The 21,601-nt window shown below is 32.7% G+C and overlaps 1 protein-coding gene across 3 annotated transcripts in view; it reads right to left on the bottom strand.

Annotated features, from left to right (window-relative positions):
- Window positions 1–307: 307 nt before the first annotated feature.
- The window catches only part of LOC145240064 (uncharacterized), a 359,978-nt gene continuing 338,684 nt past the window's right edge, over window positions 308–21,601 (bottom strand). For all 3 annotated transcript variants that reach the window (XM_080103690.1, XM_080103691.1, XM_080103692.1), the window contains exons 4-5: window positions 14,672–14,791; window positions 308–2,344 (exon numbers count right to left, since the gene is read on the bottom strand). In XM_080103690.1, coding sequence (XP_079959816.1) covers window positions 1,996–2,344; window positions 14,672–14,791 — 469 coding nt within the window. In that variant the 3' untranslated portion in view covers window positions 308–1,995. The remainder of the gene's footprint in view (window positions 2,345–14,671; window positions 14,792–21,601) is intronic.

Below are 21,601 nucleotides of genomic sequence, written 5' to 3'. Positions count from 1 at the left end.
CCTTGCTATCATCGGAATCGTTCGGACGGTTTATGGAAAATGTCGAAGTTGATGAAACGCTGAACCTCCTTAGCCTAATACAAACATTTGTCTGCTGCTACCAATGCTTTATTAAAAAAAATTAATATTTATCTTGATTTGAACAAAAAAAATGATTAAAATAATTTGTCATTCAAAAATTACATATCTATTTATAAAACTGAACTTACAATTAATGTACTTTTCTTGATTTCAATATGAATTTTCTAAACAAATTCCATAACTATCCGATAATTATTCATTGTATTTTGTTTCATTTTTCAATTAATTTTTAATTGAGTTAGCTTCGTATTGACAAAATTTTTTTTTTCATTGAAATTAGCCAGCGTTTCCACAAAAAAAAAAAAACGAAACTTTCGTTAGGTAATCTCCGGCGTTTTTCCGTAAACCGCTCGGACGATTATGACGATAGCACGTTCCTTATACTGCATAAGAAAATGAAGAAAACCGAAGCCTTTCAAGAGTGATAAATAAATTGTAAAGAAAGAAATAAAAGAAAATTGTGTCGTCATGTACCATGCATACACCGGTGAGTACTGATCTCTTTTGAGACGTAATAAGACGATGGGTAAATCACTTGCACACTACACCAAAAAGTCAAAAAATGTCACAAATCAAGAAGTAAAAAAAAATCAAATTCGTTAAATCAACTCCAAAAGTTACAAAATATGAGAAACTAAAAAATATAAAAATACACAAAATATGAAAACGGTCAAATAAATGTCACACAAAATTTTAAAGTCGCAAAAATATCACAAAAATCACTAAAATATCATGCGATAAAAATCAAAGTCAAAATGTCACAAAATATGAAAAAGTCACAGTAAATCTCACAACAAATTAAAATCGTAAAAACATCAAATTCATTAAAGTATCATGTGATGCAAATAAAACTAAAACTTCACAAATATTAAAAAACTCACAACAAAAGGCACAACAAATTAAAAGTCGCCAAAATATCAAAGTTAAAAAACACAATTCGATAAAAATAAAACCTAAACTTCACAAAATATTAAAACGTCACAAAATATGAAAAAGTCACAATAAATGTCACAAGAAATTTAAAATAAAATCAAAACTTTAAAAATGTATTAAATTTATAAGATACCAAAACGTTACAGACACAAATTATAAGAAGTCACAAAACCTTTAATAGTTTCAAGAAAACGAAACGCACAAAAAATGCGGTTAACATAAATTAACTTCGTAAAATATCAAGAATTAATATTTTAAAAAAGCCACCGAAATAAATTTCACAAAAATGTCAGAAAGTCGCAACAACAGAAAAATCACCAATAAAGGTAAAACGTTTCAAACAATATATGTCACAGCAAACTTTTGCTTAAATCCTTAAGAAGCAAAATATTAAAAGGGCACAAACAGAAAAAAAGTCACAAAAAATGAAAATGTTGAAAAAACATCGAATTTACTGAAAACAAAAATGCCAAACTTCACAAAAAAACTTCACAAAATAAGTAAACCTCTAAAAACTTTAAACAGTCGCAAAAAAGAATTTACAGAAATGTCAAAAAGTCGTAAAAACTGAAAAGTTACAAAAGGTTGAAAGTTTCAGAAAATAGATAAGTAAAATTGTTTAAAAAAAATCAGAAAATATTTTTTAAAAACTACAAAAAAACGTTAACGAGACGTAAACATCACAAAGCCACAAAAATCAAACATAAAAAAAAAACATTAAAAAACGCACAAATCAATAAGACCAAAATCTTTCGTCTGCTATTCTTAAAGTGATTTACCCCTCGTAGAAACTACATCTACAGCAAAAGAGACAGAGGAAGTATTTGTACCAGTAAAGGTAGTTAAATAAAGAAATAAAGGAAGGAATTAACCAGAGAAGAGGCAAATAGTAAAATAAGGGTATCAAAGACAGGAGAGGGGATCGAAAAAGAAAACGAAGGAAAGAAGGATATCTTTAATGTCGGCTGTGAATTATCTGCGTTATACGAGTACTCGACACGAGCAGCCCGCTTTGACCACCATGAAGTCCAAGCCGTGGAGCGTTGAGGAGGTTCTGTTGTATCGGATGAGGGCATACTTGTACGTATACAATTGGACGCATTTCGATCTCTGTCTGTACCGGCTATCGATGAATCTGCAGGGTTTATTTACAATGTTCGACAGACAGCGAGACTGGTAGAAACTCTGAACGGTGTCGTTATCACGATACAAGTAGATCAACCTCCCACTGCGCGAGACGCCACCTAGCGGGCTGTATTGGTCTGCGTAGGACGGGCAGCACGCCGTTCGGTTCGTCTGTCTTGTCCTTTTTGATCTATGCTGTGGATACCTGAAAAAGCAAAAAAACAAAAAACAATTACGTAAAATTATTATATGCTATATTACCTGTGACCCGTTGGGTCAGTATATGTTATAGCTAGCTATGGAATGTTAAGTATACAGAATTAATGTATAAAAGTGCAAGTGAGTATACAGAATCAATGTGTAATTATGCAAAAATTGAATTCACGGGCACGCGAAAACAAACATGACGAGCAGTGAAAACAATACGCAATTTCGTACGCGAACAAAACATTTTGAATGGACACGCGCACGAAAACGAAAATGGCGACCAGTGAAAACAATACGGAATACATTGGATAACACATATCTTGACATCATTGTCCTTAGATTGAATGAAAAATCCTTTTAATAAGAGAGGTGTACTCACGACCACCGAAATATAGAAGGCCTGTAACTTAAAAATGCCTGTAGGCAATGTAGGTAAGATTTGTCGAACTGTCGATACTATATGACGGCATTTTTAAAAAGAGCATTAAAACATGTTAAAAAAAAGAAAGGAAAGAAACCCAATTCGATTAATAATGAAACTGAATTTTGTTCAATATAAAATATAAATATTATCTGCGTAAAATTACTTAATGTTAAAGCAATAAACAATCTAATACTGATAAAACTGAATTATGAATTTAGGAAACAAAATTAAAGAAACATAAAATACAAACAATTATTGGCCTTCGAGATAAGATCACTGTGTAGCAGTATCTGTTCTGATGCTACAATTCACCTTTTCTGTCCTTGGCCGATGGAGGAGAAATCTTTCATGACTAGGACAATTTTTATTTTTGTAGCTCTGATTGTTTTCTTTGTATGCCCGACGACATGGTATTTATACGCATTAAATTTTTTTAGTTCTGGTGTTTATTGTCGGTAGCCTATGAAGTAGGTGCTAGCCAATGAAGTTAAGAATGCTATCGTAATTGTGTTCGAATATTCCGATCAGCAGGAATTATCACTTTCTGCACTGATGATTGCGTAAGCATGAAAGACTAGTGTCTGCAAGTATAAATATGATTATTGACATTGACCAAAAAGATTGTAATTATATATATATATATATATATATATATATATATATATATATATATAATCTTTTTGGTCAGTGTTAACAATAATGATGTTTAATTACAATCTTTTGGGTATATATATATATATATATATATATATATATATATATATATATATATATATATATATATTTATTTAATTGTACAGAAGTTCAGAAAAACATTGGTACCATCGGTTTAAAGCCCAACATTTACCTGTTAGCATAAACTGGTTCCCTTTATGTTGGGCTTGAAACCGACGGTACTAATGTTTTTCTGAACTTCTGTACAATTAAATGAATAAATATTAAGCTGTTATATCGAAAACGTTTTTCTTTGTAATCGAGCACTTTGTTGGAATTCTTTCCCCCCAAAACAGTAAACAAATATATATATATATAGAGAGAGAGAGAGATAAATAGAAAGGAACAAACCGTATTATGTGTTCATCAACGTTTCGTCTTTATTTCGAAATACATACGAAACGTTGATGAACACATAATACGGTTTGTTCCTTTCTATTTCACTATTTTGTTGGAATATTATTTCCATCATTTTCATCATATATATATATATATATATATACGTTTTATTTTTTATTACCGTATCTTTCTGTTAGGTTACATTATTGTTTCAGCTACCCGGCCGTTTTTTTTTTTTTTGCCGTCTGTAGCTTCCTCAGACTTTTACAGAAAAAAACTGGTAATAAATAAATAAATAATAAAAAATACGGTAATAAAAAAAATAAATAAATGATAAAAAATAATAAATAAAACGCATATTTATTCTAGTCCAGCACCTTACAGATGCTAAACTTCTGACCTACCAACAATATGGATTTAGACAAGCCCGTTCCACGGCAGACATCCTAACTGTAATCTCTGAACGCATATACCACTCACTGGACAAAGCGGGAGAGGGTAGATCGGTAGCTCTAGATATATCTAAGGCTTTTGACAGGGTATGGCATGAGGGTCTCCTCAGGAAGATTAGATCATACGGTATCACTGGTAGAATACTTAACATAATTAAATGCTTCTTAGATAAGAGAAAAATCCAGGTTGTCCTCGACGGTCGTATATCTAAACAATATGATATAAATGCGGGAGTGCCCCAGGGATCTATCCTTGGACCTCTGCTGTTCCTGATATTCATAAATGACCTCCCCGACAAAATTGCCTCTGAGATGGGTATATATGCTGATAACACCACACTCTATAGCAGGCACGACAGGAAAACAAATGAACATATATCTAAAGTAATGGCAGAAACACTAGAGGATGACCTCCAATCAGTAGTGGAATGGGGACAAAAATGGATGGTCACGTTCAATGCCGCCAAGACTAAACTGGTTTCATTCAATAATTACAAGAAACCTTCTCTACCACCTATAGCAATGGCCAACGACTCTTCATCTGAGAGTACGTCTTTCAAGCTCCTTGGCCTAACGTTCACAGGAAACATGAGTTGGAACAATTACATCGAGGGCATTGCCAGGGCCGCTGCGAGGAATGTGGGCTCTCTCTACCGTGCTAGTAAACTTCTAACACCCGAAAGTATCCTGTACCTCTATAAGGCCACCATTCGCCCATGTATGGAGTATTGCTGTCATATTTGGGCTGGTGCATCAGCTACTTGTCTCTCGCTCCTTGACAGGGTTCAAAAGAGAGTCGCCAATCTGATAGGCCCTAAACTGGCATCTAAGCTTTAGCCTCTGTCCCATCGTCGAAACGTTGCATCCCTCTGCCTGTTCTACAAGTATTTTAATGGTGAATGCTCTGATGAACTGCAAGCACTTGTGCGCCCACGACGTGAACACCCATCGACAGACCCGAGAAGCTGCAAAATCCAACCCCCACCCTGTAGAGATCCTTAGATGTAAAAGATCTTTCTACTACAGTAGTTTCTTCCCCAGAACTGCTAGACTTTTAAATTCCATTCCAGGTCACTGCTTCCCCAACTATACTGACATGCAAAAGTTTAAGTGCAACGTGATCCAACATCTTGCTGCCCAAATCCCTACATAGTACCTCAGTAGATATTTCCCCTGATAGTAGCCCCCTACACTAAAGTGGCAATGTGCCTTGTTTGGGGTGAAAATGTAAAAAAAAAAAAAAAATATTTGCTCAACAACAGTATTGAGCACTTTCTTCAGTTTTTATTAATTACCATTTCTACTATATATATACATTTTTTTGGTATATATATATATATATATATATATATATATATATATATATATTTGTATGTATGTATGTGTGTAGATCTACTTTATTTTCTTCTAATAACTACCAATCCATATTTAAGAAATTCAATGTAATTATAGAGCAATATAATGAATGAATTATGAACATCTATATTCCAAAGTTCATGATGTTGATCATCTTATAATTTATTCTTTTATTTCAGTTGACATTTACAATTCGTAGCAGAAAATCATTCATTTAAGTATTATATCAATTAGTGAATCTATTTTTCCCTTAACTCATCAGAAGAAATAGCAACTATCAATCCATCAAAAGGAAATAAAGTGCGTTTTGACATGATTAAAATCCGAAAATTGGAAGAGAAGTGGTAAATACCTTATAATGTTTCCATTTCGCCAGTGTAAATTATATATATATATATATATATATATATATATATATATATATATATATATATATATATATATATATATGTATAAAATAAATTATGTCTTGGCAGCCGTGTCAAACGCATATCTTATTTTTCTTTTATTAATATTATTGAAAATTTTTCCCTTTTCCTTGTAAATATTTGTAAATTATTCCATATATTTCGGCCTTTTGGGTTATTTTGGACCATCTTCCAATTACGTGATTTCTTTGGATTTTACTTGTGCGAATGGAAATTCAATTAACTTTCTTGGATTTATATTTTTGGATTTTACCGTCATTGGATAATTTACCTTTCACCAGGCTATCCCTTCACGGGTAATCACATATTCCCTCTACTTCACTTTTTGTTATCAAGTAAGATCTTTGACTTACTTGCAGTTTCATCAAATACTTTTGTATGAAAAATTCGATCCCACATTTTGCTAATCCCTACCCTCTGTCGAGAAGGAAAGTATTTCTTCGAAACTCCGCGGATTAAGGACTATCCACTTATCAAGGGTTTCCTTTTCAGATTAAATATGTTTTTAACTCTTTTTCAAAGTGTTTTTAACATGTTTTATTAACTGTTTGAACTTATATATACATATATATATATATATATATATATATATATATATATATACATATATATATATATATATATATATATATATTTAAATTAGAAAGATCTCGTTCCCCAGAAGAATCAAAACACGGAATAATAAAATAATGTTAAAAAATGCAAAATTGTTGGTGACCTTTCTCATTTAAATATACATTTCTCTCTCGTTTGAATTTCTCAACCATTCATATATATATATATATATATATATATATATATATATATATATATATATATATATATATATATAGTCTTTGAAGTTTTTAACCTTTAAAACTATACAAAAATATTTTTTATCATTCGTTAGAAAACCATCTAGTCAGTAAGTCATTTAATCACCTGCTATCACTGCATCAACTCGCTCTCGAATTTACTATAGTACTAATAATTTATTTTTTAAGGGACCATCAGTTGTTTACTATGAAACACTGTTTCAGGGATTTAAAAACAAAACAGTATATTACATCATGGCTCCCCAGCAGTGCTGATCAAATACCACCTCCTTTAATCTTAGGAAGAAGACTTGTTACAAACATTTGATCCAATTTCCTATTCTTAATTCCAATTACTAACCTTTTCATGCTATAAAAATGAATTTCTTACCTGTGTGATTTATCAATTTCTACATTAAAAATGTATATATTTTTTAATTTATCAGTCTTGTATTTATGAGATTAGGAATAATCCATTTAACTACTTATCACCCCCACTATGATTAGTATTTAGTATATTTACATTCTTATTAATTTAAAATTAGATATATAAAGGTTAAAAATATTTTTACATATATGCATTTATATATATATATATATATATATATATATATATATAAATATAAATTTATTATATGTAACTATAAATACATTTTATACGTTGCTAATATAGTTATATATATATGTGTGTGTATGTATGTATGTATGTATGCGTCTGTATAATTACAATTTTTTAGTATATATCTCTACTATAATATAAAAGTCACTATGTGCGTGTGAGTCCCTTCCTCATAGATTCTGAAACGCCTGAGTCTATCTTTTGCAAAAAATTCACACAATAGTAATTTATATTTGCGAGTTTTCTTAGATATGTTTTGTACAGAAATAAATATCTAAAACCGGAGAAGTCCGATCTACAAATAGTCTTCCTTCTCTCATAGATAAAAAAAAAAATTTATACAGAGGATTATTTTATGTTACGCCAGTGTAAAATTGGCTGGTTAAACGTAAACTATTTCTCTTTTAACTTATTTTTATCTATAAGAGAATAAAGGCTATTTTAGGATCGTCAAGCCCAAATATCAACTGACCTGATATTGTGAACAAACACAGACGGAATTTTTTCCTTTTGCGAATTAGTCCATCGGGCAAATTATAACTCGTAATCTATATATCTATAAAAGTGAAAGTGTCTGTCTGCACTGGAGAGAACTTGAATGCCTACTAGAAACTGTCTTCGAGTGTCTAAAGTCTCTCTGTACAGGGGTTTGTCAAAACAACTTGGCATGAGGATACTTTTTGTCTGTCTGTGTGCCTGTCTACATTTCCCTACGCAATAACTCTGTCAACCTTCAGTCTTCAGGCTCGAACTTTGATATGCAGGGTACTGAGATTTGGGAACATCTTTTTAATCCATTTTCGGCCACAAATTTGGCTGTTAAGGGGTTATAGTTAAAAAATATAACCTTTGAGAAGTCTATGAAACTCCTCCGTCAATTTTAGATATAAACTCTTGAAATTTTAGATATAGGTTCCTTGAACATGGATCTAACTTAATAACTTTATTTGAGCGTAAAAAAAATGTTAAGGGGTCATAATAGGGGTCAAATTAAAAAGAATTTGACCTCTGCGGTCTCTACCAAATAACTCAGACAATTTCCGGTCTAAACATTTGAAATTTTACATAAAGGATATTCTGAGATAGGGCAAGCTTTTTAATCGGTTTGGGTCGAAAATTTGAGCTACAAATATATAAATGTATGTATGTTTGTTTGCATGTCTACCTAAAAATTTCGACAGAGGCGACGGATGTTCACAAGATCAGTATCGTTTTGAAGCTCGACCCTTCAGACGACAAATACCGAAAAATTGGCTCAAACCATTAATTTCTTCACCCTCAACTGGACACTTTTCAACAGGAAGGGGTCGCTTTTTTCGCCATTATTTTCGAAAGTCATCCCCTCTTTTCGATTGTCTAGTCTTAATTTAAACATACATCAATTCCAGTTTTGAGGTGGCCATGACAGCAAAGACGTCACGTTTTTTTTCCAGTTCTTTTCCTCCTTCGCGGTAGGGTTCGAGGCTGCCTTGTTACTACCACTTTTTTGTTTTTGTATGTTTTGGGGTTTTTTTTTTGCTCAACACACACCTCCAAACACCCCGGGCAACGCCGGTCACGCATGCTAGTATATTATAAATGTTTATTTTTTAAATATTGTTTATTTCAATATATACCGTTTCCATTTAACGGGTTGACACTGTTATCATAAAAACTGAATCATCGTTAATTTCGAGTGAAGCTCAATGTATCTATTTTATAGATGCAGAGCATATATAGTACAAAATTTTGTAGAAAATCAAAGACTGACATATTTTCTTTTATATAACTCTTGTTTATTTCCTCTTGGAATTGCAACCGTTTCGTTAAGTGGATTTCAATTTTATGTTTTCATAAAAATTTTCTTTACGTTTCCAACCCGTTTCCCAGACCAGCAAGAACAACACGATTCACTACTAGATCTGTTTCTGACCACAATTCCCGATGATTATGTAACGGATTCCCACAGCCCACTCGGGAACGCCGATCATGTAGGGATAATGGTTGAAATCGTCCTAAACTCTAGAGCCAAAACCGAAGAGCCACTACTCAAAACAACGAGATATTATAAAAAGGCTGACTGGGAAGCCATCAGGGATCTCATCAGAGACGCCCCATGGCGAAATATCTTTTCACATCCTGCTGAACAGTGCGCCAAGGAGACCACTGAATGGTTCAAAACGGCAATTGAAGCACATGTTCCCGCGCGGAAATTTTATAGCAAGCCCCACTCTCCACAATGGTTTACTTCTACTTGTGCAGCTGCCATTGCGCAAAGGTAGCATGCATACCGCAGATTAAACCAAGTCCAGTTCAAACAGATAGAAGTATATAGAAGCCAGAAGTAAGAAAAAAATAGCGACAGCTAAAAGAGAATTTACCGAAACCACCAAAAAACGCATCGAAGCACAGAAATTAGGAACCCGTGACTTCTGGAAAATCTACAACAGTGTAGTAAATAATGGGCAATCAACTATTTCCCCCACTATCCAACAATCATGAGGTTGTGTGCTCAGCAACCGAGAAGGCTAACATGCTTGCCAATCGGTGAGCCTCCAACTCCACACTGGACCCTGCTAACCACCCCCTCCCCGACTTTCCTTTGCGGACAGACGCCATACTTGACGATCTGAAAATCACCCCTTCTCGGGTGCATGCTATCATAAAAAATCTTGGCATCTCAAAAGCATGTGGACCTGATCTCATCCCGGCGGTGCTATTAAAAAAATACTCCGCTGAAATAGCCCCAGTTCTCTCCAAACTTTATAACAAATGCTTTAATGAATCTTGCTTTCCTGCCTGCTGGAAAACTGCTTCTGTGATACCAGTCCCAAGAATTCTGGCGAAAAAACTGATGCAGTAAATTATCGCCCAATCAGCCTCCTCCCACGTTTTGCCAAAATATTTGAGTCCATAATTAACCAGGCTCTTGTCCATCACCTTACAGATGCTAAACTTCTGACCGACCAACAATATGGATTTAGGTAGGCCCGTTACACAGCAAACATCCTAACTGTAATCTCTGAAAGTATATACAATTGACTGGACAAAGCAGGGGAGGGTAGACGGTAGCTCTAGATATATCTAAGACTTTTGACAGGGTATGGCATGAAGGTCTTCTCAGAAAAATGAGATCATACGGTATCACTGAAAAAATACTTAACATAATTAAATCCTTCTTAGATAAGAGAAAAATACAGGTTGTTTTCTACGGTCGTACATCCAAACAATATGATATAAATGCGGGAGTGCCTCAAGGATCTATTCTTGGACCTCTATTATTTCTAATATTCAGAAATGACCTCCCTGACAAAATTGTTTGTGAGATGGGTATATATGCTGATGACACCACACTCTATAACTGACACACGAGAGGAAAACAAATGAACACATATCTAAAGAAATGGCAGAAACACTAGAAGATGACCTCCAATCTGTAATGGAATAGGGACAAAAATTGATGGTCACATTCAATGCTGCCAATACTTAACTTGTTTCCTTCAATAATTACAAGAAACCTTCTCTACCACCAATAGCAATGGCCAAAGACTCTTTATCTGAAAGTACATCTTTTAAACTTCTTGGCCTAACGTTCACAGAAATGAGTTGGAACATTGAAAGTATTGCCAGGACTGCTGCGAAGACGGTAGATTCTCTCTATCGTGCTAGAAAGCTACTAACGCCCAAAAGTATCCTGTGCCTCTATAAGACCACCATTCGCCCATGTATGTCATGGATGGGACAGAGGCTGAAGCTTAGATGACAGTTCATGACATATCAGGTTGGCGACTCTCTTTTGAACCTTGTCTAGGAGTGAGAGACTAGTAGCAGATGAACCAGCCCAAATATGGCAACAATACTCCATACATGGGCGCATTGTGGCCTTATAGAGGTACAGGATACTTTCGGGCGTTAGTAGCTTTCTAACACGATAGAGATAACCTACCTTTTTCGCAGCGGTCCTGGCAATGCTCTCAATGTAATTGTTCCAACTCATGTTTCATGTGAACGTTAGGTCGAGGAGTTTAAATGATGTACTTTCAGATAAAGAGTCTTTGGCCATTGCTATTGGTGATAGAGAAGGTTTCTTGTAATTATTGAAGGAAACAAGTTTAGTCTTGACAGCATTGAATGTGACCATTCATTTTTGTCCTCCTTCCACTACAGATTGGAGGTCATCTTCTAGTGTTTCTGCCATTTCTTTAGATATGTGTTCATTTGTATTCCTGTCGTATCTGTTATAGAGCGTGGTGTCATCAGCATATATACCCATCTCACAGACAATTTTGTCAGGGAGGTCATTAATGAATATTAGGAATAACAGAGGTCCCAGAATAGACCCCTGAGGCACTCCCGCATTTATATCATATTGTTTAGATGCACGACCGTCGAGGACAACCTGTATTTTTCTCTTATCTAAGAAGGATTTAATTATGTTAAGTATTCTTCCACTTTTATGATAAGCACCGTTCACTTTGGTATAAGCAGTTGCGTCAAACAGGGATGTGTGTTTACTCCTACGCTATTTAGCACTTTCTCTGCCCTTTTTTCAGGGGCATGCATTCAATTAGTCAGAAGACGGAGTTTACCTTCGCTCTTGGTCGGGTGGTTACTTCTTCCGCTTCAACCGCCTTCGGTAGAAAACCAAAATCAGATAAGTTACCACCAAGGGCCTACTGTTTGTTGATGAGGCGTCGATAACATCTCATGTTGAAGAATGATTCAAAGACTCTTGGAAAGGTATTCCAATGCTTTCAAGGAGCTCGGCCTCACTATCAGCCTGAAGAAATCCCAGGTTAAGAGCCAAGTCACCCCATTAGTGATTTTCTGGGCCATCACATCCAACCATCACTATAAATGGGCAGTGTTTAAATGTAGTCCACATTTCCAGTATCTCGGGTCTACAGCCTCAGACAGCCTATTTCTCGAGATAGAACTCAACAAGCGCATTGTAAAAGGCATCCACCGCTCTTGCAAAATTGACAATTTGAGTGTATAAAAGAAACATCTCATCATCTCTACAAAAGCGGGCGTTTAAATGGCCAATGTCATCAGCATCCTTTTGTACGGCAGCGAAGCATCGGCAACCCACAGCTATCAAGAACTAAAACTGAACACATTTCACGAGTAGTTAGTAGAGAATTCTTGCAATATTTTGGAAAGACAAAGTCGTAAATAATGCTGTGCTCCTCCAAGCTGGTATCTCCTCCATGTTTGCCCGCCTTCGCTAAAGACGCCTACACTAAGTAGGCCTTGTTCATCTCATAGATGATAGGTGAATTCTCAAAGAGAATTTTGCAGTTCGCTTCTTTTCTTTACTTTTTTTGCTAATACCAGGCAGGAAATAATGATTATTTCCACATTATTTTAAACAGTTTGGAAAAGTTTTTTTAAAAAAAAAGAAGTTCGTTCAACTTAGCAATTTTATAAGGTTTGACCTTTCTTTCTTTGGACAAAAGCGGAAACAGGACTATTCAATTGCTTTAGAGTAAAAAAGTCAAAGAGAACAGTTAATAGTATAAGAAAAAAATATGTATATTTTTCCAAGGGTGGGGATAGAGGGAAACATCGAGTAAAGATTTTTTTTTCTTTTTAGTCTTGCAGAGAAAACAATAGCAACGAATGTTTTTAAACACTCAGCACAATAAGAAGATTAAGAATTTAAACTTATTTTTGTTGTCTTAGAGTTTTTGAAATGTACTTTTCCGATAAGATGGACCAACATCATTTTTTTTTTTCACTTGCAGTTTTTCGTCTCATGCTTATCCGGTTTTGAATTTTTTTTTAGGGAATTGGGTTTTACCCGGTTATTTTTTAAAGTCAATAAACAGGGTTGCTAATTTTTTCCTAATGGGTTATCGCGAGAAAAAAAATCTTCCTCGAATCCTCGTATTGCCAGTGTTATGATAACACTAGTTTATTGAATTCCTTTTCTTTTCGTGAGTTTTCGAATTCTCCTGTCGCCAGTTTTATGAGAACACTAGTTTATTACTGTTGGACTGCTAAGTCATTGACGTTTCGGTGTGAGTGCGTTTCTCGAATCATTCTGTCGCCAATGTTATGGCTCTGAATAAGCCTCAATAAAAACAGAAAAATATTGTAAGCCAAGACGTGTATTAATAAAAGACAAGCAAGGGGTTACAGAATGAAATGAGTGTTTTGCGTTCTACTTAGCAAGCGATGATAACTCCGGAACGAGATCCCTGCTCAGAATTGTTAAGAATTCCGATATATATGGACGGTGTTGAGTCCATTCAGAGGGTGGGTCCCACACAACAATAAGACATATACATGAGGAAATACACCAACCCACGTCTTCAGTCCGAAACCGAATCGCTTATTCTCATTATTCTACGTACACGGTTTTAAGAAAAAAAAACTATAACTATTTTCTCAGCTTATTCACTACGTGTTACTGGTGACTTCCAGTTTATGACAGCACATCCTGACATGTAGCCTTGCTTGATTATTAACAATATGTTCCCTACTCTTGTTTATTATGACTTTATGTTTCTAACGCTGTTTTTACATACTCACATTAAAGCTCACTACAGCTGGGAGCACTTATTAATTATGATGACGTATAAAACATCCATCTAACATTCGACTAGTTTATTTATCTTATGCCTTCGTTCATGCTTAACGTGACAAAACAATTTCCAGACTACATTTTAATGACAGAGGGTATTGATGGGATGATAGTGAGTTTGTACAACTATGCGATACTGACGAGATTCGACAATTTATGGTCGGTAATAAAGCGCATGATGTGGTTTTAGAAATTAAACATTAAGTTCTATTTGCGTATTTCATCTTTCTTCTTTTTGCGTTACATAACGAGGCGCTATTGACGAATGAGAGGTCAGGATTTCACCTCTAGTTAACTAAAGTTGACAAAATAACGTGACTTCCGGAAGAAGGTATATTTCCTCTTTCGGTTGACAATTTAAACAGGCAGAAGCAAATGCAGTGGTTCAACGAAAAGCCATAGTGAAGGGTAAGAGTGTTCGTAACAAGACAATTCGATCCGTCTATAGAGTTACTTGAAAAACATAGACAACGTTTGTGAATGGAGGAGTGTGGACATGAACCAAGTGAACATGTATCAATATGCAACATGTATCAATATGCAAATCGCAGGAATTGACAAACAATGAGCCATGTTTGTGTGTATTTTGTAACGGAAAAAAGTTTGATGATAATAAAACATAAATTCTTACCTGTATCCAATGTGTGAACTGTCTAAAATATCATTCCTCGTTATTCTTCCACGTAAAAAGGACTTAATTATATCCATTTCCTCCGTAGACCGTTGTTTGGATGAAAACATTTCCGGGTTTCTGTATAATAATAATAATAATAATAATAATAATAATAATAATAATAATAATAATAATAATAATAATAATAATACTACTAATAATAATAATAATAATAATAATAATAATAACTAGCAGGGCATGTGGAAATTCCACAGCGGCATCGTTCATACGTAATATATTGCTGTTAGGCATTCTGTGGGCGTTCAGCATGAATGAAGACACCATCAAATTATTCTAGCTCTTTTATTAAAAGTGTATCATCCCCCCCTCCTTATGAAAATAATAATTTCATTACAAGCACACCAATCAATTGACACACATTTCATCATTTTTCATAATTCTGTGATATGTTAATAATTTCGACAATCATTTTTCATCATTTTAACCCACATTATGGCCTATCCTTACAAAAATAATAACTTTGATACATTGAGCTGATCATTTCATTATAAACACTCCAATAAATTAACTCACATTTCATCTTTTTTCATAACTCTTAGATATGTAAAAACCATTGTTTTTTGATAATTTAAACCCCACTTATGCTCTCCTCCCTTATTAAAATAATAACTTTAATTAATCGTCTCAGCTGATTATTTCATTACAAACACATCAATCTATTAACTAGCATTTCATCATTTTTCATAATTCTTAGATATGTTACTAATTTGGACAATCATTTTTTTAAATATTTTTACCCACATTAACGCCTCTCCTTTAATAAATAATAACTTTGATATATTGTCTGAAATGATTATTTCATTACAAACACACCATAAATGCATATTTCATCATTTTTCATAATTGTTGGATACGTTACTATTTTCGAAAATCATTTTTCATAATTTAAACCAACATTAAAGCCCCCACTAAAATAATAACTTTTATATATTGCCTTGGCGGATAATTTCATTACAAACACATCAATCATTTACTCGCATTTAATCATTTTTAATAATTCTATGATATTTTACTAATTTCGACATTCATTTTTCATAATTTTAACTCACATTATCGCCCCACAACTTACTAAAATAATACCATTGATATGTTGCTTGGGCTTATTATTTCATTACAAACACACCAATCAATTAACTCAAATGACCCCATTTTTCATAATTCTTGGATATGTTAGTATTTTCGACAATCATTTTTCATAATTTTAACCCAGGTTATCCCTTTTTCGTACTAAAATAATAACTTTGATATATTGTCTCGCTGATTATTTCATTACAAACACACCAATCAATTAACTCATATTTCATCATTTTTCATAATTCTTGGATATGTTACTAATTTCGACAATCATTTTTATATTTTTAAGTCACATTATCGCCTTCCCTCTTACTAAAATAATAACCTTGATATATTGTCTGGAATGATTCTTTCATTAAAACACACCAATCCATTACCGCACATTCCATCATTTTTCATAATTCTTGGATATGTTACTAATTTCGACAATCATGTTTCATAATTTTAACCCACATTATCGCCACCTCCTTACTAAAATTATAACTTTGATATATTCCCTGGGTTGAATATTTAATTACAAACACATCAATCAATTAACTCACATTTCATTATTTTACATAATTCTTGGATATGTTACTAATTTCGACGATCATTTTCATAATTTTAACCCACATCCCCCTTCTTTCTAAAATAATAACCTTGATATATTGCCTAGGGTGATTATTTCATTGCACACACATCAATCAATTACGGGTATTTTCATAGTATATATGTTCCACCTATCTTATCCAATCCCGGGTGCCGCCGCGTATTGTGCTAGTATATATCTTCCACCTATTTCATTCGATCCCGTGCGACACTGGGTATTCGGCCACTATATGCTTTCCATCTGTCTGATTAAATCCGGGGCGATGATGGGTATTCTGCTTGTATATATTTGCACTTATCCCATCCAATCCCGGGACTGTCTTCATGTCCGCCACCTCACTGTTAAAATATACATGAAATAAAGTAATGTCTCAATCGTAAACTGTTTCAACCACTTCTGAGACTGACTTTATATCCCCAACCCACTGTCAAAAATATGCATAGAATAATGTAATGTCTTAATCGTAGACTGTTTCAGCCATTTCCTGGACTGACATTATATCATCCACCCCACTGTTAAAAATATACATGAAATAAAATAATGGTTAAATCATAAACGGTTTCAACCATTCCGGGTCTAACTTCATATCCCCCACCCCACTGTTAAAAATATACTTGAAATAAAGTAATGTTTAAATCATAAATTTTTTCAGCAGCTTTCCGATATTAATATATAAAAACATTAACACTGTTAGGGATTAGGCAACCATTACTTCAACATGAATTTTAGAGTGTAGTATCAGTTTCAGCATTCAGTGACTTTAATCCCTCTCCCCTCCTTAAGAAGTGTTTTTGCAATTACTGCCACGAGGACATAAAGGACGAAAATATGAACTTAGGATTACTTGATATATTTACGTGATTTTTGGAATGTTATCAAATAAGCCTCTAGCGTGCACTGATCCATTTCCCTGATTTTTGGAATCAGCAGTACATCCATGATATTTTTGGAATATCACATCTTATGTTTATGTAGTGCATCATAAATATATTATATGCATTTTTTTAACAAACGATAATGACGTCATCACCGAAAGTAAACACGTCAATCACCCCCCCCCCACTCCATTTGAAAAGAAGGAGGAGATTATATCTGAAATCTCATTAAACACTCGCCAAACCCATTAAACTACATTTAGTATAATCTACATACGATAGCGCGTGGTTCTTAAATCTCAACCAATGCTATTTGCCGGAAAGCGTGACACACAAAAGAACACACACGCTATCGTATTAATATACGGATAATAATAATAATTTCATCTTAAAATAATATATATTAAAATCTTATATTTGCTGCTCGAGAACAGGCACTAAATGCTAATGCAAAACTACATTATATACAGTGTGGGTAATCCCTACCATAAAATTTGTTTAACGCCACTTCCCCCGAATTGCTTTGCAAACAAGGAAGTGCGACTCCTAACGAAAGCCAGTTGTTAGAAAGTACAAACATTTAAATGGTACATGTTAAGCTTTAAGTCTAACCTGAGTATTTACTATATTCATAAAATGAAGTCGATTTCTTTTCCCTAAGTTCAATTACCATATATCTATAAACAAAGGCCCTACAAATAATCCCTATATTGCCAGTCTTCATGTCGGTAAATAATTAATAAACTACGAACTAGGGTTATTAAAGTGACGCTACAGAATTACTTGTGTTGATAAAGCATTTCTTTGGAATGTTAATTTTTTCCACGCAGACAAATGTTATTTTTCCACCTAGACAAATATCAATGTTAATATTAATTTTGTCACTCAGAAAATGTTATTTTTCCACCTAGACAAATGTCAATGTTAATATTAATTTTTTCACTCAGACAAATGTTATTTTTCCACCTAGACAAATGCCAATGATAATATTAATTTTTTCACTCAGACAAATGTTATTTTTCCACCTAGACAACTGTCAATGTTAATATTAATTTTTTCACTCAGACAAATGTTATTTTTCCACCTAGACAAATGCCAATGTTAATATTAATTTTTTTAACTTAGACAAATGTTATTTTTCCACCTAGACAAATGTCAATGTTTATATTAATGTTTTCACTCAGACAAATGTTATTTTTCCACCTAGACAAATGTCAATGTTAATATTAATTTTTTCACTCAGACAAATGTTATTTTTCCACCTAGACAAATGCCAATGTTAATATTAATTTTTTCACGCAGACAAATGTTATTTTTCCACCTAGACAAATGTCAATGTTTATATTAATTTTTTCACCCAGACAAATGTTATTTTTCCACCTAGACAAATGCCAATGTTAATATTAATTTTTTCCCTCAGACAAATGTTATTTTTCCACCTAGACAAATGCCAATGTTAATATTAATTTTTTCACGCAGACAAATGTTATTTTTCCACCTAGACAAATGTCAATGTTTATATTAATGTTTTCACTCAGACAAATGTTATTTTTCCACCTAGACAAATGCCAATGTTAATATTAATTTTTTCACGGAGACAAATGTTATTTTTCCACCTAGACAAATGCCAATGCTAATATTATTTTTTTCACTCAGACAAATGTTATTTTTCCACCTAGACAACTGTCAATGTTAATATTAATTTTTTCACTCAGACAAATGTTATTTTTCCACCTAGACAAATGCCAATGTTAATATTAATGTTTTCACTCAGACAAATGTTATTTGTCCACCTAGACAAATGCCAATGTTAATATTAATTTTTTTCACGCAGACAAATGTTATTTTTCCACCTAGACAAATGCCAATGTTAATATTAATTTTTTCACTCAGACAAATGTTATTTTTCCACCTAGACAAATGTCAATGTTTATATTAATGTTTTCACTCAGACAAATGTTATTTTTCCACCTAGACAAATGCCAATGTTAATATTAATTTTTTTCACGCAGACAAATGTTATTTTTCCACCTAGACAAATGTCAATGTTAATATTAATTTTTTTCACTCAGACAAATGTTATTTTTCCACCTAGACAAATGCCAATGTTAATATTAATTTTTTCACTCAGACAAATGTTATTTTTCCACCTAGACAAATGCAATGTTAATATTAATGTTTTCACGCAGACAAATGTTATTTTTCCACCTAGACAAATGTCAATGTTTATATTAATGTTTTCACTCAGACAAATGTTATTTTTCCACCTAGACAAATGCCAATGTTAATATTAATTTTTTCACGCAGACAAATGTTATTTTTCCACCTAGAAAAATGCCAATGTTAATATTATTTTTTTCACTCAGACAAATGTTATTTTTCCACCTAGACAACTGTCAATGTTAATATTAATTTTTTCACTCAGACAAATGTTATTTTTCCACCTAGACAAATGCCAATGTTTATATTAATGTTTTCACTCAGACAAATGTTATTTTTCCACCTAGACAAATGCCAATGTTAATATTAATTTTTTTCACGCAGACAAATGTTATTTTTCCACCTAGACAAATGCCAATGTTAATATTAATGTTTTCACTCAGACAAATGTTATATTTCCACCTAGACAAATATCAATGTTTATATTAATGTTTTCACTCAGACAAATGTTATTTTTCCACCTAGACAAATGCCAATGTTAATATTAATTTTTTTCACGCAGACAAATGTTATTTTTCCACCTAGACAAATGCCAATGTTAATATTAATTTTTTCACTCAGACAAATGTTATTTTTCCACCTAGACAAATGTCAATGTTAATATTAATTTTTTTATCTCAGACAAATGTAATTTTTCCACCTAGACAAATGCCAATGTTAATATTAATTTTTTCCACTCAGACAAATGTTATTTTTCCACCTAGACAAATGCGAATGTTAATATTAATGTTTTCACTCAGAAAATGTTATTTTTCCACCTAGACAAATGTCAATGTTTATATTAATGTTTTCACTCAGACAAATGTTATTTTTCCACCTAAACAAATGTCAATGTTAATATTAATGTTTTCACTCAGACAAATGTTATTTTTCCACCTAAACAAATGCCAATGTTAATATTAATGTTTTCACTCAGACAAATGTTATTTTTCCACCTAGACAAATGCCAATGTTTATATTAATGTTTTCACTCTGACAAATGTTATTTTTCCACCTAGACAAATGTCAATGTTAATATTAATGTTTTCACTCAGACAAATGTTATTTTTCCACCTAGACAAATGCCAATGTTAATATTAATTTTTTCACTCAGACAAATGTTATTTTTCCACCTAGACAAATGTCAATGTTAATATTAATTTTTTCACTCAGACAAATGTTATTTTTCCACCTAGACAAATGTCAATGTTAATATTAATTATTTCACTCAGACAAATGTTATTTTTCCACCTAGGCAAATGTCAATGTTAATATTAATTTTTTCACTCAGACAAATGTTATTTTTCCACCTAGACAAATGTCAATGTTAATATTAATTTTTTTCACTCAGACAAATGTTATTTTTCCACCTAGACAACTGTCAATGTTAATATTAATGTTTTCACTCAGACAAATGTTATTTTTCCACCTAGACAAATATCAATATTAATATTAATGTTTTCACTCAGAAAATGTTATTTTTCCACCTAGACAAATGTCAATGTTAATATTAATTTTTTCACTCAGACAAATGTTATTTTTCCACCTAGACAAATGCCAATGTTAATATTAATTTTTTCACTCAGACAAATGTTATTTTTCCACCTAGACAAATGTCAATGTTAATATTAATTTTTTCACTCAGACAAATGTTATTTTTCCACCTAGACAAATGCCAATGTTAATATTAATTTTTTAACTCAGACAAATGTTATTTTTCCACCTAGACAAATGTCAATGTTTATATTAATGTTTTCACTCAGACAAATGCTATTTTTCCACCTAGACAAATGTCAATGTTAATATTAATGTTTTCACTCAGACAAATGTTATTTTTCCACCTAGACAAATGCCAATGTTAATATTAATTTTTTCACTCAGACAAATGTTATATTTCCACCTAGACAAATGTCAATGTTAATATTAATTTTTTCACTCAGACAAATGTTATTTTTCCACCTAGGCAAATGTCAATGTTAATATTAATTTTTTCACTCAGACAAATGTTATTTTTCCACCTAGACAAATGTCAATGTTAATATTAATTTTTTTCACTCAGACAAATGTTATTTTTCCACCTAGACAAATGCCAATGTTAATATTAATTTTTTCACTCAGAAAATGTTATTT

The sequence above is a fragment of the Euprymna scolopes genome, chromosome 19 (assembly GCF_053919585.1).
Source record: "Euprymna scolopes isolate OS-2025 chromosome 19, ASM5391958v1, whole genome shotgun sequence".
Lineage (NCBI taxonomy): Eukaryota > Metazoa > Mollusca > Cephalopoda > Sepiida > Sepiolidae > Euprymna > Euprymna scolopes.
The sequence above is the reverse complement of the archived record's forward strand: the minus strand, read 5'-3'. Positions and strand labels throughout refer to the sequence as shown.